Source organism: Amia ocellicauda, chromosome 17 (genome assembly GCF_036373705.1).
Source record: "Amia ocellicauda isolate fAmiCal2 chromosome 17, fAmiCal2.hap1, whole genome shotgun sequence".
NCBI lineage: Eukaryota > Metazoa > Chordata > Actinopteri > Amiiformes > Amiidae > Amia > Amia ocellicauda.
This window is the reverse complement of record NC_089866.1, coordinates 10,086,060-10,098,117: the sequence shown is the minus strand read 5'-3', so window position 1 is coordinate 10,098,117 and position 12,058 is coordinate 10,086,060. Positions and strand designations below refer to the sequence as shown.

The window sequence follows — 12,058 nt, the reverse complement described above, 5'->3', positions numbered from 1 at the left end:
AGAGACTGCCTGTTTGACATGTGCATAAATCCACCTACTTAGTTTCCTGTTCTATTGTTGTAAATGTTGAAAATGAGTCAATATCCCTTTTAGAAGTCCTGTCCTCTTGTCTTTCAGCTAGGCTAGGGAAGGCAAGTTATTTAATATGATACCTTTTTATTGTAATTAAAGAGGGATGCACATATATTTTAAAGTTTGGATATGGAGAAGCTGTGGTTGCTCTCAATGTCAACCGCAGCTTTGGTCACAGGAAAACAGCCTTCTATGGGGACTGTGTGTTTTTGGGTACATCCAGCAAAAAGTGTGTAATAAGATAAACACACACTCGTGGCCCTCACTCGATTGCCCTTGCCCCTTGATTTAGAACAGGGATGACAACCCCATGCTCTTTTCTTGATGGTACATAAACATCTACACAAACCAGACGAACTGTGACTGATTCTTTTGAGTGAAGGCTCAGCGAGGTTTCATAATTCATAAAGCTGTTGCAGCCTCTTAACCCCACTTGTGTATGAAGCCCAGCTGTAGCGAATTGGGAAGTGGCAGAAAGAATAAAATAATCCTTTAAGGAAATCGTGAAGTGCAGAGACACGCTTGGGAATCTGTTCCCCAAGTTAACATCCCATGCCGGTTTTACAATCAACTAAATCTGTTTGTGTTCCCCTTCCTTTTATGTTTGTGTATCCTGTCATGTATATTTACTTCACTGCTTTAGGGGTCTTAACAGAACTGCAGTCCAGCGTAGATTTATATTATCCATGAATACAGATATTTTACAATATTGAATATAAGCGTTTATTATTAAATCACAAATGCAGGAGAATGGGGGAAACTAATTAATAATAATGGATTTAATGTGGCAGTTACACTCTCTTGGGAAGCGTCACATTTGTTAAAATAAAGTCACCCCACCCCAGGTCATGCTCTTTTCTATTTCAATAAAAACTATATTCAGATGCTTTTCCTTTTCAAATGATCCTGTTTTTCGTATACAAGGATTATCTGAAATCCGCCAAATCCTCCGGCCCAAGGCCGAGGCATCGGCGGTTGTTGCTAGGCTCCGCTGGTTCAGGATGCGTATCCGGCAGCGCATGCGCGTCAGCGGACTCCGGCCGGCCCGTACTGACATAGCAGAGCTATGGAGCGCCGTGATTGGACGAAATGCACAATGACATCACGAACAATTTAAAGGCATATTTGCGCCTGTCTGTAAGCATAGTTGTTCGCCGAAAAAAAAAAAAAGTAATGCTTGTGGTCTTTGCTGTTGTGTGCTAAACCGCCTTGAAACAACACAGGGCGAGTATGTCCCGTACTCTGTTCAAGGCGTAACCACTTAAGACACACTACTCTTAATTCGAGCTTCATTTATAGCTGTAATGTTGCACTTTATATAATTTTAATTATATTGCTTACTCTTATATTGCTAGTACTCCAGTTGTTTATTTGTGATGTCCCTTAGCTCTTGTCTGCACTTGTTAGCTATTAGAACTAGGATGTGTGACTTGTATTTTATATGAACTGTATTTGTGACCTATGCACAACTGTAATTTGCATTATGACTGATTTGTAATTTTGTGTTGTATTTTTGCACCTTTGTTTTGCTCTTGTATCAAACAATAGGCTAAATACACTACTACTACTACTACTACTACTACTACTACTACTACTACTACCACTAATAATAATAATACAATAATACAAATAATATCAGAGATGTACCTCCTCAGTGGAAAACAATTATATGAAATGTAGTATCCACCTATATGAACTGCTTTAACTGTAGGTATATACTAACTATACACAGCTATTTTTTAATTATTTATGTATGTATTTATTTATGTTCACCGTTACACATCAGTAAGAGTTCGCACTGTTTCCTTCTCAGGTTGCAATTCAGTTTTAAACGGTAAATGTACACGTTGGTGATCTTGTAGTGCGTTAACAATAAGAGCGAATTAAAATTATGATTTAGCTCAAACAAAAAGGCCCTTTATCATGCATATTCAAAGTATTATAAAACCCATATAACGATGCAGTTAAGCAAAGCAATAGTACTCCCCGATCAACCTCAGTGGTTGGAAGAAGCCTATTGTAATGCATAATATAAAGGCGTTGGAGAAGTCTATCTTCCGTAGTGGGCAATATGAAGAATGCATTTTTATCTGTAAACCTATATGGATGAGTTTATGAATTCAATCAGGACGGGTTGTCTGTTTAATTGATGTAACTGTGAAACTATTCGTGTATTCACGCATTGCTGCGCTGTCAGCCTCCAGATCTAAGTGACAGAGAATTCTAGCAGGCCGCCGGCCCCTCCCCTTTAACAGGCGTGTCCGGCGATGCGCCCGCTTCTCGCTGCTGTCTCCGCCGCTTTCCCAGCCTGCTTTGTGCGCTCATATTTTTGGCCACGTCCCCGGGCCACGTCGCTCCTTACTCGCCATTTTTTTAGCTCACCTCGCAGAAGCCGTGAAAGAAAGCCGGGGTCAGGCCAGCTCCCTGTAAAGGCTTAACGCTGCACAAAAGCAGACAAGAGACGCCCTTGAGCCCCCATCTTCGTCCGACTGAAGGCATAGGCCTCTGCATCGACAGCGCGGCGCCATGAACGTGTTCAGGCTCACCGGGGATCTCTCCCACTTAGCAGCCATCATCATCCTGCTGCTCAAAATATGGAAAACCAGGTCTTGTGCCGGTAGGTTCGGGTATTTCTCACTTTAAACCGAGATCAGAGGCCATATACGCGTATTGTCTGTTCTGTGACGGATTACTGATCGCGTATTTGATGGTGTGCTTGTGTGGATTAAATCGGTCCACTTATTTTCGCTACGAGCGGAGCCCTTTTTCTGCATACTGTTCACTGTAGCTCAACTCGATGGACGCGAAGTTGTGCATAGCTGCATTACACTGACACAGATCGGGGCTAAGTCTGGTTTAAGCAGATGCATGTCCTAATGAATCTTTGTGCATGCTTTAATTAAGCCAAAACACCATTGTTAAATGTGTTTTCTTTATCTAGTTGAAGATGCAAGTAACTTGTTTTTATCTTGCGTTGTAATGGTATTTTGAAAACCATTTTACAATTCATTAGACAATTATAGTCCCGGGAAAAGGGAAACATTAAATGCAAGTGCCAGTTGAAAACATTATTGGTTTTGAAAGTGATAAGTCAAGAGAACTTTTTTTTTTTTGGTTCCCCTTAAGAATAGCATTGTTGTAACTTCATTTTCGTGTGCATATTATCTACAGATATAGGGATAAGCAACATTTAGTGTTAGATGTATTTAAGATAAATGGAGTAAGTACTAAAAAGTGTACTTTGATGTTTAAAAATGACTTCTAAGGGTATCAGGGTGTAGCTCAACAGACGGGAGACACGTAAGCCTGAAAGTGACCAGTAAACTACTAATGTATCAATACACTAAAATATACTTTTAACCAGCAAGATGGTGTGATTCATCAGTGTGAACTGTGTACAACTAGCTAACGTGTGTGGAAGTTTTTAATGAGGGCCACCGTGAAGTGGGTAAAGGGAGCTGGGTACGTTTTATGAATTGAAATACTTTTGTCAGTAATTAAGGCTTGCAGATGCATCAAAGTGAGTAATTTTCTAATTCCAGGGCCAAGATAGGCGCTCGATTGCCTGGCCTGGGGTCTGACGTGGCAGCCCGCTAGATGCTGTGGGGAGAGGCAAAACTTTAAAAGAAACGAAAAAACAAAGCAGGAAGTTTGAAATGATGATATACAAAACGCATTGAAACCTGCAATCACAATGTTACACGCACATGCATGCATTTTGGCATTTTAGTGGCAGTTTATTGCTGTAACTTCCCGCATGGCTTTTATTTATTTAATGTTTGTTGTAGGAACGCCTAAACAATGTATTTTTTCTGTAGTTTAACCCCCAACAGCAATAAGTCACGGTTGACAATTACGGATAAGGTGCATCTCCAAAATGGAGTGGGATACACGTAGTTGCTATCGGACTTCCACGTCGCCGGTGCAGACGGTGCATTTGTATTATTTCCTTCTGGGTGCATTTTCGTAATTACTGCATTCCGACTGTAACCACTGATATAAATGTAGATCAGAAAGTCGAGCATTTGTATTTGCTTTTTAAACTTCCTTCTCAAACGAAAGTAAAACTTTTAAGACCAATTAAGATCAACCAGAAGCAACACGTTGTTTTCCCCCTGATGCTTTAAAAAAAAAAGTCTTATTGCAAACAGTTTTAACCATGTACTGTTGGAATGTTTCCTGCAAGTTTTAATTTGGAAACATCTGAGTTGAAGAATGCTAACTGGGTATCGGTATATGTGCTTAGTCTTCACTCACTGAATTAGGCTCACTGGGCCTCTGGTTTCAACCTTTGCATCCTGCAGAGTGAGCTGTGCAGAATGTTTTTGCAGGCCTGTCCCATTCATGGTATCCACAGATGAGACACACCTGCTTCCTCCCCCACTCCCCAGAATACACTACAGGCAAGATAGGACTCTGGTTGCCTGCTGGGTTCTCTACCTGAAGGGATTAGCAATCACTGATCCTGGGACCTGTCGCTGCGAGCCCTGCTGTTTCTGGAAGTGCTCGTCCTACATTGTGGGCCACTCACCACAACTGACCCTGGGGCAGTGTTCGTGGTTTTTGCTGGAGGCCAAATGACTGGGAAGTGTGGTTATGTGCACAAACGCAAATGCATTTTTAGGACCTGTCCCGCATTTGGGTGTTGGATTGGTGTGTAGTTCTTGTGCAACACGCTGACATCTCACCACCTGCTGACAGCTTGTATCTTTATCTCTTCCATGCAAACACTGTAGCCAAGTCAAGTGTGGACATACCTCTGCACTCCATGGAAAGGACTTCCCTGCATTCGGCTTTAAGCTTTGATAACCCTTGCAATGTATGCAGGTTAGTATATAGGACTCAAGCTTTCAGTTATGGTTGCCAGGGCAATACCTCCTTGGCAACCATAACTGAAAGCTTGAGTCCTATATAAGAGAAGTGTGTAGATTCACTTGGAGCTGAAATTGATGAAGGCAAAGTCAACATTAATGCTGTTTGAGGTGTGATGAATTTGGGAAGTCAAGTGTTCGCAGACTTTAATTGCACAACCTACCAGTCTGTTTGCAGTGAAGCAAGATTTTCACGCAGTACATATTGTGACCATAGTAGATGTATGGCCTTTTTTAATCTGAGGGTATATTTGTTAAAATTGTGTAAATAGCTGTAGGACCATAATGGCCCATGCAGCTGTCTCCAAGCTTAAAGGCATTTTTTTAGTAAGTGTACATATGGTCGAACTCCGTACAGTCTAGTCTGTTGCAGTTGTTTGTAACCTGTGTGGTGAGTTATGATGCTGTTCTCTGTTGGCAGTGTATTTTACAGGTTCTAGGTGTTAGTAATTTTTGTTTGCCTATTTTATGTTTGGTTCAACACAATATTGGGAGATCCTTGCTTTACTCCACTTTGCAGCAGTAAAATAGTGGGAATGTCCAGGGTGACACAGGGTTCAGAAGTGGAGGCAGCCCAGCTGGTCTGTTCACAAGCTAGCTTTAGAAGTGCTATAACCCTCCTGCACAATCCCTATTTCTTCCACAGATACATGGTTTGTTCTTCCTTGATTTAAATGTTTTTAAAAATCCTTTAATGCAAGTACTCGTACGGAGGATTTACATTGCATTAACTAAGCCTGTTCAGATTGTCAAAACAACAATGTTAGTTTTTAAATGTATCCTGTCAATTTATTTTAGCAGCAAAAGCTTGCATTTCCTTTGTTCTTCCCCAAGATGGTCCTTTTGATGCCCTAATTTCACTCTTAATGTTTTGTTTTTCTATGGTTTTTGAATGTATTCCACTCAGTACTTCTGTGCAGTGGATTGTAATGAGGCTGGGTGATTTCTGGGAATATATTTACTCCCAAAGCAGGATAAGTGATTTTAAAGTAAATCGTTTTTTTACTTTTAAAGTAAGCAATCTGTTTTGTTCCCTTTCTGCAGGTATCTCTGGGAAGAGTCAGATCCTATTTGCGCTGGTCTTCACCACTCGCTACCTGGACCTTTTCACGTCCTTCATCTCCCTGTATAACACCAGTATGAAGGTAAGCCCTCCATCTGCCCGACTTACTGCTGGCTCTCTGACTGGAAACAGTTTTTGTCAGTTTAGAACAAGGTTGTCAGACTCCAGTCCTGCAGGACTGGGTGTTATCTCCTAGTTTTTATCCCACCCTCTTGGTTCCTTAATTGGTCTAATTAAACAATTAATTGGAGTCATGTAAGAATTCTCTCCAGACTCTGGAATGTTCTTTGGGTACAATATTTTGAGTAATCAAGTTATCTGCTTTAAAACTGAAATGTGAAAATCTTAGATCAGCCTACCTAAGAAAATGATTACATGTGAATTAAGAGGCTGACATACCTGGTTTAGAGTACTTTAGCAACAGCAGATATAAAATCCATTTCTAAATGGTTGTAGTGATCAATAAAGATCAACAAACATGGTCGTTCCATGGTCTGTATGACAGGGCAGTGTATAAGTGTGCATTTAGCTCCAGGTTTTAATGTAGGCCACTGCACAGTGGTAGTGTTCTTTTTCATTTGGGAAACCAACCGACACTCTTTTTCACCTTGTCTTTTTCACAGGTCATTTACATCGGCTGCGCGTACGCCACTGTCTACCTGATCTACATGAAGTTCAAGGCCACCTATGATGGCAACCATGACACCTTCCGTGTGGAGTTCCTAGTGGTCCCCGTTGGGGGGCTGTCCTTCTTGGTCAACCATGACTTCTCTCCTCTGGAGGTAAAGGGAGTGCAGGGCTGGCGGTGGGGGTTTCAGCTCTGAATTAATCGGTGCTTTACTTTGAAATTGTAGTAAACTTAAAATACATACTTGAAGTGAGAGGTTGTCTTCAGGGAGAGTCACAGGACTTAGCTGTGCTCTGTGGACTGTGACTGCATGTGGGGTTGGGATTTGGCTTTGTCACAGAGGTGCCTAATGGATTTTACATGTTTTCTGAGTTGTCTCTTAAGGTGTTTGTCTTGAACTCTGCACTGCTCCTCTCTTCCTCTTCCCCTTCCCCTCTTTATCCAACAGGTTTTTCACCGTTCCTTTCTCTTTAGAGCATTTTGATAGGGCATAATTTTCCAAGTTGACTGACACGGAATAAAGTGGCACTCCCTGCATAACTGCTAGTTTGGACTCTTATTAGCACGTCAAAGGTGGTGTTAGACATCACAAAATTTTTCATGACCCTTTTGCCTTCCCCCTCTCTCTCCCTCCTAGATCCTGTGGACCTTCTCCATCTACCTGGAGTCAGTGTCCATCCTGCCCCAGCTGTTCATGATCAGTAAGACGGGCGAGGCAGAGACCATCACCACGCACTACCTGTTCTTCCTGGGCCTGTACCGTGCGCTCTACCTCATCAACTGGATCTGGCGCTTCTACTTCGAGGGGTTCTTCGACATGATCGCCATCGTTGCCGGCGTGGTGCAGACCATCCTCTACTGCGACTTCTTCTACCTGTATGTGACAAAAGGTAGGAACTCCCCCGCCCCCCGATGGCATCGATCTGAACCCTGCCTACTGCCCCCTGGCACTGGACACCATGCCTGCCTAAGGGTAATAGCTGTGGTGGAAAACCACCTCCACTCTGCTTCACGAGCACAGTGCGCTGCTTCCTCAGGCCGGGCTTATCATCAGATTGCTGAAATCTGGTGTATAGATTTTTGCGCCGAGTTTTTGGGTAATGGGTAAAGAAGGTCCCTGACACTCTCGCAATAAGTTATGGGTAGTTTGTTGTACAAATAGGCATCTTTTGTTTGTGTGACCTTTCACCCCTAGTCACAGTAATCTGCCCTCCTCCAGATGTGCTCACTCTCTTGAATACTCTCCCCTCCAGGTTTCATCTTATTGGGCAGAAGTTAACCGATAGGGAGCATTCAGTGTCCGGCAGCTTTTACTTCAAAGAGGACTTCATTTAGACCAGAGCAGGGTCTGAATAACTTGAATACTCAAAACTCCATTCAGTTTGAGTGCAGTCTCATTGAGGACGTGGTGCTTTATTACCTTTTTAGAGTTGTGAAACTGTGTGTAAGGAAGACCTTTAGCATGAGATCCAAAGTCCTCCTTATGTGGCTGTTGCAGTGAAAATCAAGGCTTATCTTTGTGCTGTTGCTTGATCATTCATAACCAATGTGAATCATACAATTTGAGAAGGACGTGAATTTCTCTGGCTTTTACCGATCTTAACGCACCAATACAAACTGCTGCCGTGTTAAACTGAAGTGTTATAAAACTACATTTTTGGTCTGTTTTCAAAATAACCTCAGAGGCCTGGTTGCTCCTGGGTTCTTTCATATGAAGCCTTGTGGCTCAGTGAATTTAGAGATGAGGGAGAGCAATGGATTGATGCCCAGTGAGTGGGTATTTCACTCTTCTCACCCTTTCACCCTCTCTTGATCCCTGCTCTGTTATAATCAATGACTATATATATTTTCATATAATAAAAGGGGTCCAGCCTCCACGTGTTTAACATTTTCTCCTTTATTCCCCACCCCCCCTACAGTGCTGAAAGGAAAGAAGCTGAGCCTGCCAGCCTAAGTGCCAAAGACGAGCAGCAGCGTCTGTCCGCAGACTCGCAGGGGCAGAAGCCATCTTTGCCACAAGCTAGCGTAAGATGCCTGAGACAGAGTGCGAAAAGGGAAACACTACTGTTTTTTGTATCAAGTTTTATGTCAACAGCTCCAGAACAAAACAGAGACCCCCTCCCCTGGTCTTCACAGCCTTCGGATTTCTGTTTTAAGCATCTTGCCTTACCTTTTTTATTACTCTGTATAAAGGATAAAAAAAAAGTTTTCTACATGTGAAGTCTTCTGATTGACATGCATTTCAACGGCTAGGATTGAAAGGATAAAGAAAACAACAAATAAATAAACAAAAAAACGACTAAATAGTTGAGAGGACATTCTTAACGACAATATATATAAGTATATAAACCGTGTTTCCTCGAGTTGGTTTGCAATCGGAGTAAAGGGCAGATTGCTCCCCGATCATTACAAAAAAAATATTCAGTTCAATATTCAACCCCTCGGCCCCAGTTCATAATACCAGAAACCTATCTGGTGCGTTTTTATTTTATTTGCTTTTATTTTGCTTTTCTGTAGTTTCCATTCCTCTCTATTTATTCAAGCTCGGCCAGCTGCTGTGATCAGCCCCCTGCCCCTGCCAGCTCTGGACCCAGGTGAGGTGCATGCCCACCTGTATCTTGTACCACTATCTGAGTTTTCAGAGCTTAGACCCCTTTTTTCCCTATCTTGCACTCTGCAGTTTTCAGCAATACAGACTGCCTGATCCCCAATTGGTAGAGAAGAAAACCAATCAGAAATGCCCCCCAGAAAGATGGCTTCTCCTACTTGCACCATTGAGTAATTGCCTTATTAGCATACAATGATTTATTTCGTGCTGTAAATAGCTTCCATGGTGTAACCAGTACCTAACTTTCCCATTTAAGAAAATATTTCTTTTTCCCCTAAATAAATCATACCCTGTTCTGTTTAAGGAAGAGCACATGATCTTAATATATACAAAATGCAGTATCTGGGGTCTTTTAATTTCAAACAGTGTCCTGCAATAGTTAGAGCGCCCCGCCCCCACCTCCTTCTCCTCACCCTGCAGCACTGACCCCAGAGGAAGGTGGGGACGGCATGGGAGTGATGGCAGCGTGCGAGAACAGAGCCGCTGACACACAGGCGAGCACGGCAGGTTTGGGCTCCTGCTCTTTTTTGTTTTGTTTCAGGATTTTCTGGTGATACTGTTTCTATAATCCACTGAAGTTCCTGAAGATCCTGGAGGTTAGCAAAAACAAAACAAAAATGAAGCTTCAGAACCCCCTGCTTGGCCTACATGATGTGCATATTGTTGAGCTCAATAAGAGTATTTTCTTCTGAATCTTAGTGTGTGACACTCTGGGCGTTGTTGTATAGGGGATATTGTCTTTTTTTTTTTTTTTTTTAATTAAACCGCATTGGCTCTTATTTCTTCTCATTCAAGTCATTCCTGTAGTTTTATTTTTGTTTTTTTTATTTTTTACTGAGCTGTTGCATGATGTTACCCTGTGATACCACCCCTAATAAAGATTTTATGGGAAATGCTTTTTTTTTTTTAAGCATTTTATTTAATTAGTTTTTTTTTCTTTTTTTTTTTTTTCCCCCCCCACAGTTATTGCTCCCAGCAGAACGAGCACACTGATAAAGCAGTGTTCGCTCAGTCCCTGGGACGACTGAGTGTATCCCTGTGATTGTATAACACTAAAGGGTTTGTTTTTATTTTTTGGGGGGAGGGGTTTTTCCTCTCCTGAAAAAAAGTCATTACTACATATACTTAGGTGGATTAATTAAATTGAAGTCCTTTATATGCATTTCAAAAAGGGTGTCTGCTACAAAATAAAGTATAGAAGAAGTTTGGTATGATGGGTGACTGCACTCTTCCCTTGTTTTCCTCCCATATCCATTTTAAACTGAAATCTGACATTGTTAATTTTACAAATTTCCTCCAGCTGCTACCCAAATGGCCAGAGGACCACCCCTTTATCAGGGGTTGTGTATGGGTCACAGTGCGTGTTACCTACTGGTTTTTCAGCAAGAACAAGTTTAGTTGGAGTCCCAAATGGAGAACAGAAAGTCTCTGCTACTTTGACTAAGTGGGTTTCTGTTCTTCATCTCATGCTTTTTGGGCTTCATATTGTGAAAACCCACAGTGAGTTTTTGTTCATATCTAGTTGGACAATTATTTCTAGTGTTGATGTCGTATCTCTACAGTTCTGTGCTGTGATAACACTGATGCACTGGAACATTGGGAGCATAAGCCATGGCAGGCAGGAGTTGTGTTTCTAAGCTGGATAAAACCACAGAAACATGGAAACATACTTGCAATGTCTGTGACAGAACCCTGCATTGTAGTGTCAGGTAGCAGGGGAAATGAAGGTGGCTTGTGTGACACTTCACCTGGGACCTCCTCCTTCTGCAGTGTTTTATGTTCACTGCTGATCTGTTTAACGATCTCCTGCGCTGACCAAGAGCAAGGGGGGGTGGACAGAACTGCGACAGATCTGAAGTAAAACCAATGGGGCAGGTTTGAGACGAGCCATCATTGATTGGTCTACTGGACACTGACTGTAGGGAGATCGCTTCAGCCCAGCCTGGGGGTAGGTAGGGGGTTATGAATAAATGGTGCTGCAGTATTGATCTTGTCTCTGTGGCCATGGTAAGACGATTGCCAGGGGCTCATTTTCAATTTAAGGGAGATCTATTCTTGCAAATTGTGTGAAGGCTCCTTTTGTTGTAACATTAAAGGCCTTTCTCCACTGAAGCGGATCCCTTGTTAGCCCAGCTGCGTGGCTGAAGGGTTGATAGGAGCCCCGTCCACAGGAGGCCCAGCGCTAGTTGTGCCGGTCTGTTGTCGTGTAGTGTGACTGACCTTTGACCTTTTGAGTTGACTAACTATGGCTGTGTTGTGAATAATACTTGTGGGTGGTGATTGGCAGTTGTGTTGCTCCTGATTGGGGCAGTCAGGCAGGGGGGGCCCAGGTGGCAGGTGAGAAGGGTGCCTCCAGCTCTACAGCAGCTTGAGACATAATAGCTTCACATGATGTGGGAGGTGTAGAGCTCCCCAAGCCCTGGGGTCTTGCAATAAAGTAGTGGGGTTATAGATGGAGTCATTCATGATTATTAGTTTTTCTTATTGTAAATCTGTAATAAAGCTTTTACATGCCTTCAACTGAAAGTATAAAGTGCACTCACATGCATTGCTGTATTTATTAAGAAAAAGTATGCATCTCTCTGCAGCAGGCTGGTGTGTTTGCCAGTGTTTACAATGAGTCAAAGGTCAAGAAACTGCTCTCTTACTCCCCCCTCCACCCACTTTGAAATAGTTAACTATTTATTGAGAGGAAATAGGAGTGTCAATATGCTTCTTATATACTCTGTTCAACAAATAAGATATGGTTTATATACTTAGCACAATTTGTTTTCTTCAACCTCTGATTGAGGGCACATTGGATATATACAGCAACC

General features: G+C 42.3%; 1 protein-coding gene across 1 annotated transcript; it reads left to right on the top strand.

Moving 5' to 3' along the window:
- Window positions 1-2,381: 2,381 nt before the first annotated feature.
- kdelr2b (KDEL endoplasmic reticulum protein retention receptor 2b) lies at window positions 2,382-10,135 on the top strand. The gene is made up of 5 exons (XM_066689458.1): window positions 2,382-2,689; window positions 5,988-6,088; window positions 6,630-6,788; window positions 7,272-7,524; window positions 8,554-10,135. The coding sequence occupies exons 1-5, from the start codon at window positions 2,599-2,601 to the stop codon at window positions 8,586-8,588; spliced, it is 639 nt and encodes a 212-aa protein (XP_066545555.1). The 5' UTR covers window positions 2,382-2,598; the 3' UTR covers window positions 8,589-10,135.
- The last annotated feature ends 1,923 nt before the right edge of the window (window positions 10,136-12,058 follow it).